The sequence below is a fragment of the Haemaphysalis longicornis genome, unplaced genomic scaffold, assembly GCF_048455015.1.
Source record: "Haemaphysalis longicornis isolate Haplotype H1 unplaced genomic scaffold, Haemaphysalis longicornis Haplotype H1 scaffold_1, whole genome shotgun sequence".
NCBI lineage: Eukaryota > Metazoa > Arthropoda > Arachnida > Ixodida > Ixodidae > Haemaphysalis > Haemaphysalis longicornis.
The window spans coordinates 461,630,231-461,650,664 of record NW_027526203.1 but is presented as its reverse complement, the minus strand read 5'-3'; the positions used below and the strand labels follow the sequence as shown (position 1 = coordinate 461,650,664).

At 46.4% G+C, this 20,434-nt stretch overlaps 1 protein-coding gene across 3 annotated transcripts in view; it reads left to right on the top strand.

The window, feature by feature from the left end:
- The window catches only part of Htt (huntingtin), a 133,393-nt gene that overhangs the window by 36,494 nt on the left and 76,465 nt on the right, over positions 1–20,434 (top strand). For all 3 annotated transcript variants that reach the window (XM_077687981.1, XM_077687982.1, XM_077687980.1), the window contains exons 20-27: positions 1,947–2,079; positions 4,598–4,782; positions 7,562–7,668; positions 10,885–11,070; positions 14,638–14,843; positions 15,652–15,775; positions 15,851–16,020; positions 16,088–16,236. In XM_077687981.1, coding sequence (XP_077544107.1) covers positions 1,947–2,079; positions 4,598–4,782; positions 7,562–7,668; positions 10,885–11,070; positions 14,638–14,843; positions 15,652–15,775; positions 15,851–16,020; positions 16,088–16,236 — 1,260 coding nt within the window. The remainder of the gene's footprint in view (positions 1–1,946; positions 2,080–4,597; positions 4,783–7,561; positions 7,669–10,884; positions 11,071–14,637; positions 14,844–15,651; positions 15,776–15,850; positions 16,021–16,087; positions 16,237–20,434) is intronic.

Genomic DNA, 20,434 nt, shown 5'->3' with positions numbered 1-20,434 from the left:
AACTTACAGAAGTGGTTGAAGCTTACTGCCATCCATTGGAGCGTGACCGCACATGCGGGCTCTCCCACTCGCGTAGCTCCCAATCAAGAAGCATCGCAGATGTTGAGTCCTGCTAGCATAATGAATAGCCTGAGCACACAGCGGAAGAAGCAGTGCGCTCTGGCTATTCATCAGCCATGTGAACTCAACATCTACGATTCATCTTCCGCAAGCAGTGAAAGGAAAAAAAGCTTGCAAAATCGGTTGTAAAAAACAGTGTAAATACAGTCATGAAGCAAACAGAGATTCAGAACTGTTTCATAAATTCTGGGGGCCAAACATAAATTAGAATGAGCCTTTTGCAACATGCTGTAGCATTCTTTTGAGCTTATTTTAGCCATACGGTGCCCACATTGAACTAGGGTTTGATTAGTAAGTGAAAACATGGTTCCCTGCTTATAAGAGACATCTCATATAAGAGACAGAAACTGCTCCCCGGTACGTGTCTCTTATAAAGGGGTTCAACTGTAACAAAAAAAATTTCATCGCGTTTAGTTTTTCAAAATTCATTCAAATAAACACATAAAAGTTACTGTGATACGGTTTCAGTTCTTTAAAATGCGTTTGCAAGAACAGTTACGGTATTTGAATCAAAGGCCCACTGCTTAACTGGAAGTACGTCACGATGAAAGGGGCGCAAGAGGAACGTTTTCAAAAGGGACAGTTACGAGCATACCGCCCGAGGTTTCTTTCCTGCCTGTATCAATTTTCTGGTCAAAAAAGACACAGAAGTGGGGAAAAACTTTATATTAGTAGTTCACCATGTTGACAATACAAATACACGACTCGTGGCAGCAGCAGCAGCAGCAGTGATACGAAATACCAAAACCGCAATAAGAAATGCCGGTACTGTGAAATCAGGTATAACTGCTCTGTACAATTTTTCGAACTTTGTCTTGTGAGTTCACACACAAATTGTGAATGATGAAACAGTATTGGTCAAACTTGTTTGAAAGTATAAAGGAAGGAAGAGTAAGCTAGGGACATTCAAACTTAAAATAAATGTGTCTGGGAATTTCTGCTAGTCAAACAGGCTGCTTCATTACCACATCTAGTAGGCATAGTTTCATCTTTGATTTAGATCGCATGCAGTCAAGTTTCAGAACAAATTTTGGTACAAGTGCAGCCAAATATTTATGCGAGTTAATGTGAGAGCTATTGTCTCTTCTTACTGCTTACGTGATATACACAACCCACAGCCAGCAGCAAAGGTCTGAGATCACTAATGGAAGGGACTACTACATGCGCAAGCCAGTTGTCAAATTTACTGATCAATGTGCTCTCCTTGGTGGCAGCTCCACACAGTCAGAGTCAGCTTGGTTGGCACTCATTTAGCTTGCCTTTGTGATGCAATTTTTTATGTCACGAAAAAATAAAAGGGAAACGGAAGAACTGCGAGCTTAAATTGTTTGTTTTTAAACGTACAATTCATTGTTTGTCATTGCATAAAAACCAAAAGAGCTATGGTAGGCCGGACTTTTCAGGGAAAACAAAAAGTTGTTCAGTATTTATTCAGTTGTTCGGTATACTTCAAAACGAGGGTCGGCAACGTTTTGATTCGGAGGACCGAGCTGCTTGAAGCCGACTTGGCAGTGGCCAAATGGCAAACCGGGGAAGGGGGCTTTGCAGGCAAAGAGAAAAACTTCATGCTGCCTTTTTTCCCCACCTGACACAACGGGTTATTTCTCAGCAAATAACGCACCGTTGCTCATCGAGCAAAAGCTGAAAGAGCTAAGAAACGTGTGCCCCTTCACTTAAAACGAAATTTCATTCATCCTTTAGTGTCCCTTTAAATGCCTGTCAGAAGTTGCACCCTTGTTATTTAGCAGGAAGTGGGAAGGCCCTTCCGCATAGCTTGCCTGTGCCCCGTGTAGAAGGGCTGTGCTCTTACACTGCCGGCATCACAGGGGCCTGCTTCAAGTGCATTCGACCTCAGGACATTGAAGCCATGGCGAGCCAGGAAGGGGAGGAACCATGGGCGTCCATGCGGGACCGCTATCTTGTGCCACTCTTGGACCGGCTCTTTCAGCACACCATGAGGTGGGTGTGCACCCACGGCTTAAGCATTGCCCCCGGCATTGTTGTGTGTGAGCTGTGAGATTTTGCACGTAGCAAGGCCAAGGAAGTAAAGGGTAGATGCCTTGAGTAAGATTTTAAATGTTTGAGAGGTAAAAGAAGCAATAAAAATTGCTGAAAATATGATCGACATGAAATTTGGCTACAGATGAGGAAGTGCAGCATGGTGTGCTATTTATAAAAGCCCAGTAATAACAAAATATTGGATATTGGAAACGAATATTGATGTCCAGTTCATCATTTTGTGCACGTTTGATGCTTTTTGAGTCCTCTTTTAGGGAAAAACTCAACTCAAGACTTACACATGGGCAAAACTTGTCTGAAGAAATTTTGTGTGAAATGTGCGGAGTGTTCAATTTAACTAAAATAGGCAGAAAACAAGATAGGGCGGCTAGACAGCAGCATCTGGGCTGTGCTTCGCACCAGTTGAGACCAGACTTGTTTTCTTAAAGGGACCCTGCAGCACTTACCATCGACTACTCGGATGTATTTTGGGGTAAAGTCTATTGTCCCAGCAATCTCCTCCCGCAAGAAGTATGAAAATCCATTAACTATCACCAAAACTACTCGCGATGAGAAATCGCGCATAATTGTTCCCTCTCAACTCGATCGCGGACAACGTGAAGAAAGCTGCGTGCTCTCTCCCAGAGAGGGGGGCGGCTCATGGCATTATCTTTGGCGGCCTTCGATATATCATAGGCCAGGGAGTTTTCTCCTTTTCTCCGCAACGTGGAGGGGTCTATTTCTGGTCTGGTGCAACAAAAAAGCAGGCACAGCTGCCTGCTCGCAAGCACGCGATCAGGCTGGTGGGGCGTTTTTGAGGCAGGAAATGTTTGTTGTCGAGTGGTCTGGTTGGAAGGGAAGTATTGAGTTCGTCATTCAAACTCCGAGCGAACTTTAAAACACAAAATAAATGCCAAAACTGTTTTTACAAGTTCAGACATAGAAGAGGTTGCTGCACAGCGCCGCCGACGGCAGATCATTACAGGAAATGCGTGAAATAAGCCGTGAAGTTGACCAGTGACAGCCAATAGGACAGCCACTGCACAAATGACATCATTTTGGCGGTGCCAGTGGTGCATAATGAGGAAAATTGAAGAGAGCGTGGTTGGTTTTCCCGCATCTTTCACAGCGATTTGCATGCGTACTGCTTCACGTACACATGTAATATTTGGCTGACATATTCCTGGCAGTGTAATCTAAACGTCGCACAGGTTTATGTGCACTCCTCAGTGTGTTGCAGGGTCCCTTGAACAGAGAACCAGGATGCTTCCTTGCAAGACACATGGCGAAGGTTATGCAGGAAAGCTGGTAAAATGGGGGAGGGGAGATTTGGAGAAGTGTGTGTCTGACAGGGAGAGAGAGAGCTTCTTTTTTCGGGGTGAAGCGCCGTAAGGGCTCGTGCTGTCGGCGTCTCCTGTTGGCGTCTCATGTCGCCATGGTAAATCATGTTGTCAAACGATGGTCAAAAAGCAAGTGTATAATTAATAAAGCTGGTTCAAATTAAACTAACATGATTTACCCTAATTTAATAGAGGAATAATCAGGATTTAATTGCATTAATAACAGAAATTCATTAAATTCCATCTCGAAATTTAAATAGAGGAATAATCAGGATTTAATTGCTTAATAACAGAAATTTGTTAAATTCCATCTCGAAATTGGTTTGAAACACCAGGTCTCCCCCTGTAAAGAATAGTTCTTAGCATGCTGCAGCATGTGACACGAAGACAACTTACGGCCAGTCTGGCTCATTTAATTGCTTAAATCAAGTTCAACACAAGAGAGGGCGCCATCGCTTCAGCAAGCGCACGATTGCTCCTTCCACCGGCGGCCGTGTGGCAAGGGAGAGACTTACAATCTGCGAATACACTTGTACTGCATGCTTTGCCCCTCCCCAGGTTTCACGTTAGTGGAGATGGCCCGGGATTTTTTTGGCCTAATCTGACAAAGGACTTTGCTAGACCTGATTTTGTTGACCTCTGGACATTGACTATCAATATGGTGATTCTGCTAGTTTTTAAATTTACTCATGCTGTGAAACTTCAGCTGTGGAAGTGAAAGATATTTTTGGTATTATTTTTAAGGCATGTGTGAATAGGGATTTTGGCCTCTGAAATGAAAATAAAGCACATAATGATTTTCACGGAATAATTCCTCTCTCTCTCTCTCTCTCTCTCTTTCTCTCTCTCTGCGCACACGTGTATGTGCATGCGTGTTTTGGCTTGCACACCGTGGGTATTGCCAGTTCCGTGTGACCTGTTGGATGAAGCAAATCACTTGTACACTTGCGTTGTATAATTGGCGGTATTTATTCGTTGTTGCTATGAAGAATTTTGGCGGGACTGCAGGGATTCATCGTCAAAGGGGAATCGTCGCATAACCAGTATTTGCTCACCCCTGCTGCTCATGGAGCAGATGTAGTCGTTTCACTATGGTGCACCTGTGGTAGTTGCCAAAGTCTTTTCCCTGGCTTCCTCAGGCTGCTGAACGTGTTTGCACACACCCTGGAAGAGCAGGCATCGCCAGCCCGGGGCGGGCTGGGCATTTCTGGTGGCCCTGCCCTGAGCCCGATCCGGCGACGTAGCAAAGGCCAACAGGACGCTGCAGTGGCAGCCTCTGGGGGAGGCGCTACAGCCAAGCCAGGCACGGGCAAGCTAGCCTCAGGTACGCCCGGCACAGGTCCTGGCGGCTTTCGCTATGTATTCGGGGGAAAGGGCGCAAACCATGCACTCCCAGGGGGAAGAGGGGGGGGGGTGGGGGGGGGGGGGGGGGCACATTTCTGTCATTGAGAGCTTGGGTAAATACAGAAGGAACAGTAGAAGTTCACGAACCAGGGGATGACTCGCTGCTGACATTAGTAAGGAGCAAGATGATAAGTCATGTCCCATTTCGTTTTTTGAGGCAGTGTGTGGAAACTGTATGGGACACCATGATTGACTCGACTGTGGTAAAGCTGAAGCCCCAAATAAAAGATAACGTAAATGTGATGGAAAATACCGTAAATGTGAGCTAAAAAAGCCTTTCAAAACAAGAGAGAGAGCAAGGAATTTCAAAATTTCTTGGGATTTCAAGAACTTCAGAAGAGGTAGGGAAATTTAGCATCCATTCCACCTTTGCATCCATCCCACCTTTTTGCCACCAAGGTTTATATTTTAAAGACAACAGTCTTTCTTGGGCTACTTAAACGCAGAAATTTTGGTCTGTCTGTCTGTGACTCGATTGAGCCATCCGGCCAAAGTGAAATATAAACGCAATACAGTTAAACCTCGATGTAACGAAGTCGGTAAAATTCGTAATTTACTCCATTACATTGAAATTTCGTTACATTGAAATTCGCAGTTATAATGTGTTCATCCCGTGAAGCATTTCCTGCAAAAGAAAACGTGGCGCGTATACACGGCTGCCGCACTGTTTCTGTTTCTATCGGAGCTTAATCGTCTACGCGGGCATCAGCGTGAACCGCATGGAGTGTTTTCTCTCCGCAAAAACGTGCCCCGCAAGTCACAGGCGCGCTGACGCAGCCGCGGAGACCATCCGCACGATGCGGACTAGCTCCAGCGACCGCTTCTAACCGCTCGCTGAAACGCAACTCAAGGGGCAAACGAGAGGGGTATGCGAGAAATAAAGCGGATAATGTGGGAGAAATTTTCACTGTAAAATGTCATACGCGCCGCTTATGAAAGCGCCCATCAAATATCCTCCGCGGCGGTAAGCCTAATCGTCTGGCCAGCCGGCATCCCCGAGCGCTTTGAAGCTCCCGCCATAGGGTGCGCGCCTCCCAACTGGTCAGGCTCCTCCTCCCACTGCTGCGCGCAGCACGAGTCACTTCCTGTCAATCGCGGACACTGGTGTGGAAAAAAAAAAGAAAAGCCAAAAAAACCGCACACGCAAGGCTGACAAAGATTCACAAATGCTTGCTTGAACGATGAAACTCAACAAGCATGAGTGAACTCGTAGGGCAAAGCGGCGGCATGCGGCGGCGGCGGCCCTGCCAGAGGCGACTCGGCTTACCACCGCGGAGGATATTTGATGGGCGCTTTCGTAAGCGGCGCGTATGACGTGGAAATTTCACCCACATTATCCGCTTTTTTTCTCACGTGCCCCTCTCATTTGCCCATCGAGTTGCATTTCAGCAAACGGTTAGAAGCGGTCGCTGGAGCTACCCACATCGTACGGGTGGTCTCCGCAGCTGCGTCAGCGTGCCTGTGGCTTGCGGGGCGCGTTTTTGCGGGCAGAAAATGCTCCATGCTGTTCACGCTGATGCCCGCATAGACGATTAGGCTTCGGCAGAATCAGAAACAGTGCGCCAGCCGTGTATGCACGCCACGCAGTTTGTAGGCAAGGGGCTTGCTCACAGACTCCGTGGCTTGCTACATCCGCGGCATCAGGCGGCCCGTGTCTGCGTTTTATTGAGACCCCATTTCGGCGCTTGCGTCTCCCCAAATCTACCTCTACAAATTAAATTTCGTGCCTAGTTCTCCATGAAACTTCGTTACATTGAAATTCCGGCAAACGGGACTTCGTTACACAGAGGGTGAAAATACATGGTGTGCATACACTTGAAGTTGCAAAAAATTCCGCGATTCGTTACATCGAGGGTTTTGTTACATTGAAGTTCGTTACATCGAGGTTTAACTGTAGTCATATACCCACAGCCAAATCTAAATGTCCAAGTCCGGTGTTAATGTTCATACTTGTCAACGTTGTTGAACAAGAACAAGACATTACGCAAATATAACGCAGAAAATCAATACATGATGGATATTTGCAGTGTTACTTCATTAAAAAATTCACGGATGCTTGGTTTTGCGATAGCAAATAAAATACATCACTGCAGGAAACCGTCACCTGCTGGTGGCCACGCTACCTGGCAGCATTAAAAAAAAATCTAACGGCAACAGCGATGAAAGCTTCCACTAAATAGGTTCCACGTTCCACTTCTAACGCTCGTGGAGCAGGGCAATGTGGACCTAGGTATAAGTGTCGTAGCAGGGGGCCTCGATTCATGCGCGTCTCTGCCGTACGACAGCGCTGGCATTGAGGCACCCGACTTGAAGCAGTGGAAAGGGGTAAATTTAATTTGGCTTGAGCAAACCTCTACCGTGTTATCTTGGGAGGAACGAGACGGGAGAGGAGCAGCATGAGAGGTGAGTGGGAAAGAGAAGGGAAGGGAGGCATTTACAGGGCAGGGGAGCCAGTGGCTACCGTCTTTCGTCGACATTTGCAACGAAAGAAGCAGATACGCGGCCAATTTTTTATGTTCGGGTTTAATTCTGGCTTAACTGTACATGATAAAAAAAATTGAATGTTTGTGGCATTTATTGTTTGAGTCTTCTTACCTATCTGCACTGGGCACCGGCACTTGTCGCAGGCCACATGGGCGAGCTGTTTGGGGTATTGTGCCGCAGAGCTTCACTTGTGCTTACCTTGCTCTTTTGTGCAGAAATCGACAAGACTAGCAAGTCGCAAGTGGGCCTGGGTCACTTTGCGTCCTTGCCGCAGTACATGAAGCTGTACGAAGTGCTCAAGGCAGCCCATTCCAACTACAAGGCATGAACTCATTTTGTACTTCCAAGCGTAGTGTTGGGTATTTTGTTTCCGTGAGCTCTTACATCAAAACTTGCTTTATTTGTGGCAGCCTTTTCATGTTCATGTTGCGAAAATGTGTCATTTTCTTACCTTAAATTAGTATTGTGTTTGTTTTCTGAGGTGTTGGGGTCGTCTTTGTAAACGGGTGCCTCAGCACAGTGTCCGACTTGCCGCAATCAAAGAAATATCGTAGAAGGGGCCGGTTGATTTCAGTTGCATTAGTTGACAATGAGGAGCAGGGGCGGAAAATGTTGATAGGCTGAATGGAGGTTAGGCTCTCGGGAGAAGCTTCACGTCGGCAGATAATCAAAGAGGGCGGTTCTCACCAGCAACTGGCAGGTACAGCAGGCTCACTGTAATTCAGACTGCTGTTATGAGGACAACTGTTGAAATTCTGGTTGATCCGCAGCATTTTCAGTGTGTGTCATAGTTTTTTTGATTTAGTTAGTTTTTTGTGCCAAATTCATACCTGTGATTCGTCATAAACTGTTCTTGCCGGAAGAAAATCACCAGTGGGAAAACATGGACATTAATGGTAAAATGCAGGGTCAACAGGTAAGCAACTATTTAGGAGCTCACTCGTGAAAACAAGGAAGATTAAGTAGAGCACAAGCGTGGACTAGTTGGTACATTATGACGATAAAAAATGCACTTAAAGACTGCGTGTCTGTCCGCTTCTCTTTCGTCCTGCGTCCTTAAGTGCAGTTTTTTCCGTCATCTCCAGAAAGGCAAGACGAGAGCTTTTGTTGGCTAAAGATGAGTCTAATAACGAGCTGCTTGTTTTGACAGGCAGTGAAAATTTGGTTTTGAGGTTCAACCATTAGCAGTTTCTTTGAATCGCTGACCAGCACAATATTATTGAGCGATCAAACTTGTGCAGTGCCTGCCTCACCAGGTTCTTCTGTGTGCCTGCTTACTATAATCAGGATTGTGTCGACGGAAAATGGGCTTTGTATGTTATGCTGTCCATGTATTAACTCAAGAATTTATCTTACAACATTAACTTTTTGCAATTCAACTTGAAAGAGAAGCCTGGCGCACCAAGGAGTTGGTTGTGAGCCTACAGTGAGCGACATTGCGAGTCCAAAACGAGGCAAAAAAAAACAAAAAAACTGCGGCAACTGAACAGCAAAAAGCTAATATACAAGGCCAAAAAATAGAAGCCTGTGTGTGTCAATTTATTCATGTGCCTTAAAAACTGCATTTATTTCTTAAGGGGAACCACATAGCTGGTTTGAATAAAATGATTGTTTGCAGAAGACAAAATAATTTATAGGAATTTACAAGAACGGTATCTGCAGTTATGTCCCAAATTCGTTTAAGTGGTAAAAAAATCATAAGATTTTAATAAATATACATATACAATGTTATATCACCTCAGTGAAAGTGGATACAAAATTATGAAAATGTTATCCTTTGGGCTTACATATTTGAAGTGATTTAAGCCTGATGTAAAGTTACTTTGTATCTCAAGACAAGTTTAGGATTTTAGGATAATGGCACACAGAACTCACTGTGTCAATTCTTTTTGCTTGAAATGCATCAGTGGGCATCAGTCTAGAACATTTTACATTTGGATGCAAAAATACTATCTTTTTTGTTTTTTTTTCTTCCGGTTTCAACCTGTTGTTGAGAAATAAAATGGGGGGTCCAACTTAAAACTCCACTCTCACTGGCCTTCAGCTTTTAACATTTTCTTTTGAATGCAGTTTTACCGTATTTTCACAATTCTAATCACCCCCCGATTCTAAGCATCCTCTCCTACTTCCAGAAAATAAATTTGGGAAAAGAGTTTGCATGTGAACCTGAGCCCTCCTTTTTCTGCGAGAATGTGTGCGTTGCCCAGGACGTCAAGCATGCTTGCTCACTCTATTGTTGAGCCAAAGCTGTTAGAGCGGTGCAATCTCCAGCTTCTCGCGCCTGGCCTGGCTGGAAGCGAGTTCAAGTTGACTATGTGGGCAAGTCATTTAAGTGTTCGATTACAAACCACTCTGACAGAACAGAAGACGACCTGCTGTGGGGTACTGAGAGCGGTGGCTAAAGCGGTGCACGGACTCAAGGGGTAGCGATAGTGACAGAGTATCTGATGAAAGGGGTGGATTCACTGTGTGTACTTATTTTTCTTTTGGATGTTTGCAGAATGCAATGTGCCCACCTCGTGCCCACCTCATCGAGATATTTCAGGTGTTTCGAATCTTAGCACCCCCCTCCCTCAATTTGGGCATCGTGGTCATGAAAAATTGGGGTGCTTAGAATCAAATAAATGCAGTATTTTCACCAATTCTGTGTGGTTGCCAAATTGTTTCCACTTTGTAGGGGGTTGGCTGGCAGAGCTAGTAGAAATTATAGAGAATTTCAGCTGACCGTTTTTGACGGTCCGCTCTGCTCCCGGCGGTCCGCTCAGCGTGATGGGAGCGTCATTAGCAGAAACACTTTTAGCTAAGCGATAACCGTATCTCCCTCGATGGGGAATCACTCGCGTCACTGCTCGTGCCCTGTGCATGTGTAAAGCAAAACTTCATCCAAAGGAAGTATAAGAATGGATATTTTAGTCACTCAAATAAAGCAAAATGCCATGTTTATTGCTTTATTTCACTTTTTTTTATATAATTTAGTCGCTGACATGATATAGTGGTCCTAAATATATTAAAAAAAAATGCTCATCTTTCGAATAGCCAAGACAACGCTGTCTTTTTGAGAGCTGCATAGAAGTAGGCCCGCGCTTCGGTCGACTTTTTCGCTTGTGTTCTAAACCTTGTTGAGGTGTGTGACATCTTTGCCTATTCGAAAGCACTTTCGCGGTTCAGTTGCTCATGTTTCAACTGAAGAAACGGCGTGTGCTGTTGCGCATTCACCGTGCTGGGGACAGCCATCTTGTAATTCGGTGCAGGAGCGTAAACTGCCGCGTAGGTCCGCTCGGAGGGCCTGGCAAGCGAACCGGGGCCCCACCGCTTGCACCGGAGCGCGTCACGCATGCGCGATGGCACTGCCGCTTGCTGTCGGAGTGGAGCAGACCGTAAGAAATGGTCAGCTAAAACTGTCTAACAAAATCAGTAGAGCTGAAGGCTGTTGCAAGTAATATGCACGACTAAAATCTACGGTGTTTGTCTCTGTTTGAGCGAAACTTGAGGAGTTTGAAAATGCCAATACTAACATGATGGTAAAACGTTCCCACAGGTGTCATTGGATGCTGGTAGCAGTGAGAAGTTTCTGGGCCTTCTGAGGGCAGTCCTAGTGACCATGGGCCAGATCTTGGAAGTGGCCCAGCTGCAAGACGTCAACCGGCATGTGGAGGAACTGCTGGGCTACCTGCGCCTGTCCATGACTGTTGAGCCGCTCACGACAGTGCAGTGTGTCCGACAGGTGCGTTTGGGCTGGCTGTCAACAATGATGGCAGCAGCAGGGGCGTGGGCTCAGTTACCGGTGTCGGAAAAGTGTAAAGATGCCTGCGTGCATTTTTAGTACCTAGTTTTGTGAAGGTTAATCTTCTGAAATCCTGAGACCTCCATAACTGTGCTGTTGGGGCAGCAGCTGTGAAACAGTACAGCTCCCACGTCAATACAGCTTTGCTGCTTTCTTTTTTGAATGTTTTACGTGTCATAATTGCTGCTGATGGCTTGGGGCTAGGTATGTACTAGTAGGGATTTTTGAATATAAAGCAAGTAAGGGCTTTCTTCAGATAATTTGAATACTGTATTTACTTGAATCTAATGCACCCTCGATTTTAATGTGCATCTGATTTTTGCAACTGGAAAATACAAAAATTTCAAAAGTTCTCTGCATACGACAAGCCGTTTATGATGGCAAGAACTTCATTTATTATCGGGCAGCAACAGCTCTCTTCACCATTCAGTCGCAACATACACTATGGCAAACCACCGATAGGCCGCCCTTCCAAACTGAAGTCGAGTAAACTCTGCAAAAAAACTAAAAATATTTTCACCCGCCCTGTGGCTGCCACAGAGTGGTAATTTGCTGATCTTGCTTTTCGTCAGGGCAAAACATAAAAAAGTTTGGGCTTGCTATACAAAAAGGGGCGCTTTCTATGTGCTAGACCTTCTTTTGAACTTTTATCGACACAAGAAGCACTCGCAAAGGCCCGGGTACCCTCATCTGGGGCATGTGACCTTTGCGCCTTGTAGATAACATGCCCGTGCCCACCACCCACCAGGAAGATGCAATACTTGCCTCCCTGTCTGCGCTTCCTTGTTTTTTTTTATACAAGCATGCATGTGTTGCTGCTGCGTAAACCTCTGTTGGATTTTTTTATTATTTTGGCATTGCCGTGGCACACACAAATGTGCGATTACAGCTTTAAAGCCGCTGTACAGCTTTAATGTCTGATAAAATCGCTACAGTCAAACCCGGCTATAACGAACCCGGTTAGAGCGAATTATGCCATATATCGAACAAAAATAATTCAGTTACGGAAATACATGGGAAACATATTCCTTATAACGAAGTTCACATCCGATATATCGAACTCTGCGCGCCTAGAATGGCCACCGAAATGCATGGTCTCGGAGTGGCGAATGAGATGTGGATTGGCCGCGACCACGGAGCAAGAGTTGCCACTTAGACATTGCGCCTCGCACGGAGCGACATGACGCCCGACACTTTCCGTAACTGTTTCCGGCGCACGGGACTTAAGACAGAACCCACGCAGTCAGCGAGTCCAGACCAAGACAGCAGCATCAGTGAACTGTGGGAAGAGCTCCCCCACACTCCCGATGATGTCGCGAGTGAAAGCCGTCCGACACTTATAATGAAGCGCTTTCGGCAGTCAATGTGCTCCGCTGATGCTTCTTAGATTTTGGAGGACGCGGACTCGAACTGGTGCAAATAATGTTTCGGGTAGAGAATGCTATGCTAGTTGAAGCCGCCAAAATGAAAGTCAAAACAAAAATCACCGCTTTTTTCTTTGCAAAGTAGGCAGTTCAGGCGAAAAGTAGCTTTATTACTTGCAATAAATGGATTATTTTGGGTATGGTAACGGCTACTTTACCGTGTTCGTTTCTGCATGCGGGGGTAGTGGAGTTCGGGAGGGGGAGGGGGGCGCCCGCGGATTGCAAACTTGCAACGATAAGTTCGTTATAGGCGGGTTCCGCTATATCAAACTATTGGATATATCGAACTAGTCGCGGTGCATATTGCAATTCGCTATAAACGGGTTTGACTGTACAGCTTTTTTGGTTGGTACTCAATTGTAATGAACATGTGATTCTGGGACGAAAATTTCGAGGAAAAAAAGTGCACCTTAGAATCGAGTAAATACAAGAGGTGCAAAAATAGTAACCAGCAGCTGCCACAGACAGTGCAATGAGAACTCAACTGGCCATTTTTTTAATGCAATACCTGCAACAATCGATGAACTTGTGTTAACGCAATGCAATTAGAAGACCCATGTTGGAGTATAGAGTATCTCTGTACATGAGATGCACCGAGCACTAGTCCCCAGCAGAATTCTTTAGTAGCAATAGCTCTGAATTGGGTTCTGGTCATCAAGTGCCATCCCCACTGAATGACGGGGCCACGCACAGATACACCAAGCATGAGTGCAGAAGGGGAACTCAATATAGAGTTTGTTTAATTCTGCAGTGCACCAACAACATGCAGTTCATTTCTACATTAGGCTGATTCAGGTGTCTCAGAACACGGCTGCACGCCTTGAGGAGCAATACTAAAAGTACAGCATTCGAACTTTCTCTGGCGGCTGTTCTTTTTTTTTTCAATCGTGTCTCCACATATGCTAAGATGTGGAACTAATGAACCTCACTATTAGCTCTTACAGTACTTGCTCGCATGTGTTATAATGTGTTCGCATAGCAAACACATGCTTCATATTGGTGATCCAAATGTTTTATTTTTTATTCACTCTGCACAGCGAAAGATTGAAATAGCACAAAAATAATGGAGAATAAGAAAGGGAATGCAAACAGACTGTGCTGTTTTGAAGTGGTTCAACATAAAAACAGCTAAAGGAGCCCTCTGTACCAGAAATAAACTACACTAAAATGAAAGCTTGGATGAGGTGATACATTTTGAAAGATTAAACAGCGCAAAAAGAGCAGGGCACGAAGAAGGGAATGCATGTATTCCTTTCTTCAGGCTCCATTACTTTTGTGCTGTTTAATCTTTCAAAAGCTTCCATTTTAACGGTGAATGCACTATCCTTTTTAGCTAGAAAAATGCACCTAAAATGTGCAGTATCCTGATAATATGAATATCAGGAGCACGTGGCATCATTTGATATCGGTGCAGCGTAGCGATCCTGCAGGGAAATTTCTTTATGCGCAGTGCGTGTGTGACGAGATTATCTCTTATTTCCGTCATTTAAGAAAAAAAAGGTTTCGCATCACATACAGTGCAAATGTGCCAAAGTTTTTTACAGCGTTGCTTTTCTGCTCTGATAGTACGTGGCACCGCTCCCGTGTTCACCTTTAAAGAAATAAAGCTGTACACTCATAGCACACATTTCTCCCAGGCATTGCAGTAATAAGTGCTGCCACATCTGTCGTAAACGTGCCAGTTATTGCCTTCGACACTTATTGCAGCAGGAACTGTGTGTGCATAGCTGCAAAAAGAAACACCGGCAATTCCCCCCCCCCCCCCTCATAAAGTGTACTTTATTTCAGTGAACAGCTGTTCTCAGTCACAATGGTTGCACAAAACGCTGTGAAGGGCTTCACTAAGCTTCAGGAAGCAGTTTTTTACAAAGCTTCCGTAATATAGAAGGTTAAACTTGCCTTTCATGCAGGTTTTCTTTATTTTATTCTGGCCATTACGGTTGAGTAAACAGAGTATTTTCACCTTTTACTCCTATGTACTGTGGCGGCTTGTGCCCCTGCTGTTGCTGTGCCCACGTTTTGGTGCAACATGGCCAGTGCTGTAGTCCCTGTCCTGAGCCCACTCCCCCGTTGCACTGCGCAGCTTCTCAAGGCTTTGTTTGGGACTAACCTGACCAGCTTGTGGGAGGGCTGCGCCAGCAGTGATGCGCTGAGTGCCAGCCTGCCGGCGGCCTCCACGGGTCTCTACCACAACTGCTGCTCCCACCCTTATGCCTGCCTGTCTAAGCTGCTGGCCAGCTACAGCACCCGGTCACCCCTGCTCACAGCTGACGCCACCACACTGGGAAGGTGAGGAGGGAGGGGGGCCCTTACGGGCACGGCTGCACAATGAGCGAGCCGTGGCATGTCGTTTGCGGTCTGGCGGCCTTTCCCAAGTAGCCTGGTCCCCATTACTCAGCTCTTAAACTCTCTCTGCCTATTCTGTGCTAAGCCTAGCTAATAAGCTCAGACTGCTAAACACTACTAATTAATGGGCTCGGGCTGCTTAAGGAGGGACGTGGCACGTAAAACAACTTTTTATTTATGGACCAAATTGAATCAAGTTAGGAGCATTTTAGTAACTAAGCATTTAAACAACAAAACTGAAATCAGTTTAAGGATACCTTCTATACTGTTTAAGTTAGAAGACTAATGATATATAAAAACATTTTAAAAACTGGTGGTATTGGAAAGGCCGTTAAATAATCTGCATTTTGTGTTCCTGTAATTAGTGCCTAACCAATTTTTTTAGCCGGAAAAAAATGTTTTCTTGGACCCCTAAAAATTGGTCAATTTTCCGCCTATAGCGAAAGAGTTAGAGAAGTGGCTGTGTGTGTTTGCCTTTCTTACTTTGTAGCTGGTGATTTGAAGCTTGAAAATTGAGATGCACAGACAACAAGCATTTAACCGAGGGAGGCTGTGTGTGGTGCATGTCAGATAGGAGGTACATATTGTCAAGTTCAACCATGCCGACATAAAAGAGGTGTAGCGCGGCAGCTCCTTTTGGGTGTGGCCCGATTGGAGATCTGTGGGAAAAATCGTTTGTGTGGCCAACCGCTACAACATTGCAAGTTCTCCCAGCAAGACCAGAAAAGTGGCGTACCTTGTTGCCTTGCAGCTGGCTCAGTTGGATGAGGCGGGGCTGCGAGAAAAAGATCTCCGCCTTGCTGAAGCCCAGCAACAAGCGAGGCAAAGCAGTGCTAGCAGCGCACATCCGGCTCTTCGAGCCGGTGGTTCTTCAGGTGAGGGCGGCAACAGCTCGCCGACCATCGCAACGGGATTGAGTGGAGGGCTTGGCTTGACTTGGCTACTTGCAGGCCCTGAAGCAGTACACGGTGTCCAGCAGCGCCCACCTGCAGGCCAGTGTGCTGGACCTGCTGGCCCAGTTGGTTCACCTGCGCGTCAACTACTGCCTGCTGGACTCGGACCAGATATTCATCGGCTTTGTCATCAAGCAGTTTGAGTTCATCGAGGAGGGACAGATCCTGTATGGCTGGTGCATCTCCTTTTTTCACCTCCCTCCTCCCTCTCACACGGAGATGGTCTCATTGCAGGAATGCCGAGGTGCTCATTCCCCAGATCTTCTACTTCTTGGTACTGCTGTCGTACGAACGCTACCATTCCAAGCCCATCATCAGCATGCCAGAAATCATACAGCTCTGCGATCGCCTGATGGCCAGTGGTCAACCACCTGACAAATATGGTGAGTATTTTTTGTCATCTGGCGAAAAGCAAAAACGCCCGTGTGTGCGAGATTTCGGCGCACGTTAAAGATCCCCAGGTGGTCAAAATTAATCCGGAGCCCTCCACTACGGCGCGCCTCATCGCCTGCGTTGCGTCGGCGCGTTAAACCCCCACAATCAATCAATCATTTTTTGTCATCTGTACATGCACATCCAGTGGTAGATATTTTTCTTTCGCTAAAGGTTATGCTTTCCTCTTTGGACATGGCTGGAAGCTAAACTGTGTAGACCTCTCATGAACAAACAGTGTGCAATTCATTTGCGCGGAAAGGTCTTTGCCAAGCACTCATTTCCAAGTGTCCTTTAAAGGGACACTAAATGGTGGAAACAGTTGGCTTGTACCGACAGATTAAGTCGCCGGGAATCCAAATGCACCATTCTCGCAACTCGCAGTTGTTTAATAGGGCAGAAAATGCCAGAAACGGGAAAATGGGTGCCGATGCCCCGCACGCTTTGAGGCACTATGGTTTGTGGGCACAATATTTGTGCACGGCAAGAGCTCATTGGAGAAACATCTATAAATGTTTTGCCTAAAATGAACAGCTCCGAAGTGGTTGAGCACGTGAAATAAATGTATATCAAAGCTTTCCATGAGCTAGAGTAATTTAAAAAACGCAAACAGATTTTATACACTGCGAGGCAGTCTGCTTCCCTCACGCTCGTCAGCCATCATGCTTTCAGTTTCATTTTGGAAAAACATTGGTGCGCAGTTAGCGAAGTCAATAACCCACCACGGTAAACGCCTGAGCTTATCTCCAGCAGGAAGGGGCAAAAGGACAGATGCACTGCAGGTGTTAAGCGGCCTGACCCGCCTGAGCTTCTAATCCATTCTCCGCACGCGGATGTTGCTATCGGTAAGGCGTGCCCGCGCTCGGTTCGAGCCTTATCGCCTGTGAAAGGTTAGGGTACTTGCTGCAGGGGGCTATCCGAATGATCCGAACTTGTGCTCTTCCTGGCCGTGGAGTGGTGAAAAGCATTTCTCGTTCAGTCGGTGGCAAATAATAAAAGTGAAAGCCAGCTTCCTCGGTGAGAGGAATGTTCTTGGTGGTCGGCCATGGCTTGGTGACGTAAAACCTGCCGTTGCCAGCCTGAGAGCGCCTAATGGCAACGAATTATGCTCTAGACCGCACCAGTGCCTCGTTTCTATTTTGTGACGCGATGTCTACGTCGAAATGGCGGGAGATAGAAATGCCAGCTTTCTTTGTAGATTTCTCAGGAAATAACGCGTCTTTGCTTGTTGAACGAAAGCTTAGAGTGCTACGAAATGTATCATCTTGAAGGTGAAACAGAATTTCATTCATGCTTTAGTGTCCCTTTAATTAAAGGCCAATTGTAACGAAATTTTTGGCCCCTTTAAATGCCCTGTTTTCAGGTAGTATTACTTTAAACAATGCTATGTGCAAAATATGGAGGCCCAAATATGCGTCACTGCATCATAAACGAAGATCAGGAGGAGGAGGCAAAACGTTTTATTGAGCAAAAAAAAAAAGAAAAAAAAGAAAGAAGAAGGTGGGTGGCGTCCTCAGTTCAGGAAGCCGCAAAATGCCATTTTCCAAACTGAAACTGGAAAAAAAAGGGGTGACCATTACGGCCGGCCAGAAGTGACGTACGTATCAGTCAGCAGTAGAGTGGGCGCAGCCGGTGGATTCTCCCACGGCTGCCTGCGAGAAGAAAGCACGCATTCGATCTGCTTCGGGTCGTCCGTTTCTTCAAAAACTTAAAATATGCGCATAAAGGTGTTGGGAAGTTTGTGCAACCATTATTGCTTCGCTGTGGGCGGTTGAGATGTGTCTATAGGTGGCATTCGTTGAAAAGTTTAGCTCTCAGTTTCTTCGCTTGGCAACACTGGAAACGGCCACAGACATGGCCAATGCGCCACGGACCAGGCGTGGCCTGGGCCACTGCGCCCGCACACTGAAGAAAAAAAACACCGGCTGTGCGTCGTCTGCTCCATTTCAACCCTATTCTCAATGGTGGTGTCAACAGAGATGTTCTTAATCGCACTCACATTGGACTCGAGGCAATACTTTGTGTTCGGTGAGGTAAAGTTTGTTAAAGTGAAACACAGTGATGTGCTTAGCACGGACAAGTACCGCCATCCCGCGGAGCCCGACGTAACGAGTGACGGCGCGCTCACACGGTTGCCTGCATGCGTGCCTCGCCAGTGAATACAAGCAATACGCCTCGAGCGCGGCCTGTAGGGGCGCCACTGAAATCCCCCTAGCGGCCCGTTTCGAAAGCAGGCGCGGGAGTCCGCGCACCGCTCCCCAGTGCCGCCGCTGCTTTTGCGGCACGTTCACGACTGAGATTTACCGTTTGTGGCCGTTTTAAATCCATGTTTGCGTGGAGCAGTCACTCTGTTCGCAAATGGGGTGTGTTTACGAGAGTGTAAATGTTTCCGCCGCGATCTTAGTGTGGTATTTTCGGTCTCTATAAGCGGCAGGTGTGTGTCACAGGCCAGCGTCGCGGAACCGGCGTATGATGGAGCCAATTGTAGTTACACTGACCTGGATTCACTAGCCGTGTCTTCGTAACCACTGGTTCCTCAGATGTTTTGTGCGCTTACATAATCAGCGGAGCACTCATACCTGACAGCACACCAGTTACGTTTGCCAATATTATACCTCAGATATTGATCACCACCATTTACAAGCCAGTCTGTGTTAATTTCGGGAATATTTAACAAAAGTACGATGGACAATGTATAATTATACTCGGTGATCAGCACACGACAGAGTCGTCTTGCTGTGAGGTGCGCGCCCGCAGACCTTCATCTGCTATATATATCCTCTGCGAGCAGCGCGGAGACGGGCTTACAATATAAACCGCGTCCGTGACTAAATGCTTCTTCGTAATATCGTCATATGGCACAGGGAGCCTGCAGAATAAACCAGAAACTGAAATCAGAGGGCCTTATCACATACCACTCTTCCAACGACACCTTTCATCTCTTGTTGAACAGCCTACCCTGTATACTTCCAAAAATGCATCCGCCGTACGATCAGCTCTTCGTTGTAGAAAAACAAAAGGAAAGTGAAGGCGAGATTTATGTGTGGGATTACTAAAACGTTCATTCCTTGATTCCGCTCCGCATTTGTACATGGCATCCCCCTCCCCTTCCCCCCCCCCCCCCCCCCCCCCAACGATGTCTCGCGAAATAGCAGTGCATTTCGCGTATAGTTGGTCTAGTTAAACCTACCTGGCTTAAGTTTAGACGAATGTCTTTAGCATCCCAGAAGCTGCACTTTTTTTTCCGTTTTAGCTAATATGTTTCTAAATTCCGCCTTGGCACAACATTTATTTTTCCGTGGTTTCATTTCCTTGGTTCTTGCTATATGGGGTGTGAGGGCACATATTTAACGACGCACAGGCTTGGAATATACTTTACATTTTCGCATGGTTTATATGCTTATAAAATGCATAGGTTATTGGCCGGGATTGGGTAATCACATCCCCGAAACATATTTTTCTGCGGCGTATATATGCGAAACGAAGCCGCATTCGTTGTCCAAGCTGCAAAATGAAGCCAACCTCTCATTGTGCCAGTATCAGGTATAAACGAGGCGTCAGTAGAATTCATTTGTGCCTGATGTTTTGGAGGTGACATGGGTGATATATTGCTGCCGTCGCCGACGCCCGGATGAGCGGCGACGAAGCGCGCAGAACCGCGTCCCCGGGTAGCTCTTGCAGGCGATCGCGTACTCTCCGAAGACGCAGCTTCTTTTTAAGTGACCTAAACGTACTCTTTGCCTATAGTCGTCAGTCACCATAACAAGTTTTTTTAGGGCGCGGAAAGGCGAAAAGAAGCGAAATAGAACCGAAACACTGCACGAGCCCCTATCAGTCACGCAGCGCAAATCCCGTCAACGCCGCGGAGAAGCGGCGGCAGGCGGCGCAGCGATCGCGAAGCTCGAGGCGTATAGTCGTCCGGTAAAAGGTAAACGCAGGCATCGCAAGGCACCGGGGCGGAGCTGGGAGCTAGGAAATAGGTACACAAAAGCCAGTGTTGAGCGCTAGCTGGGCGCCGGCGCGGGCATATTGGCTGTGCTGATCAAACCTTCCTGCTTTTGTGAGAGAAGAAAACAAACAAACAAAAAAGCTGCCATGGGAGGGAAGTGCCAAAACATGCGGCTAGCATGTAAGAATTTGGTTTCAGTG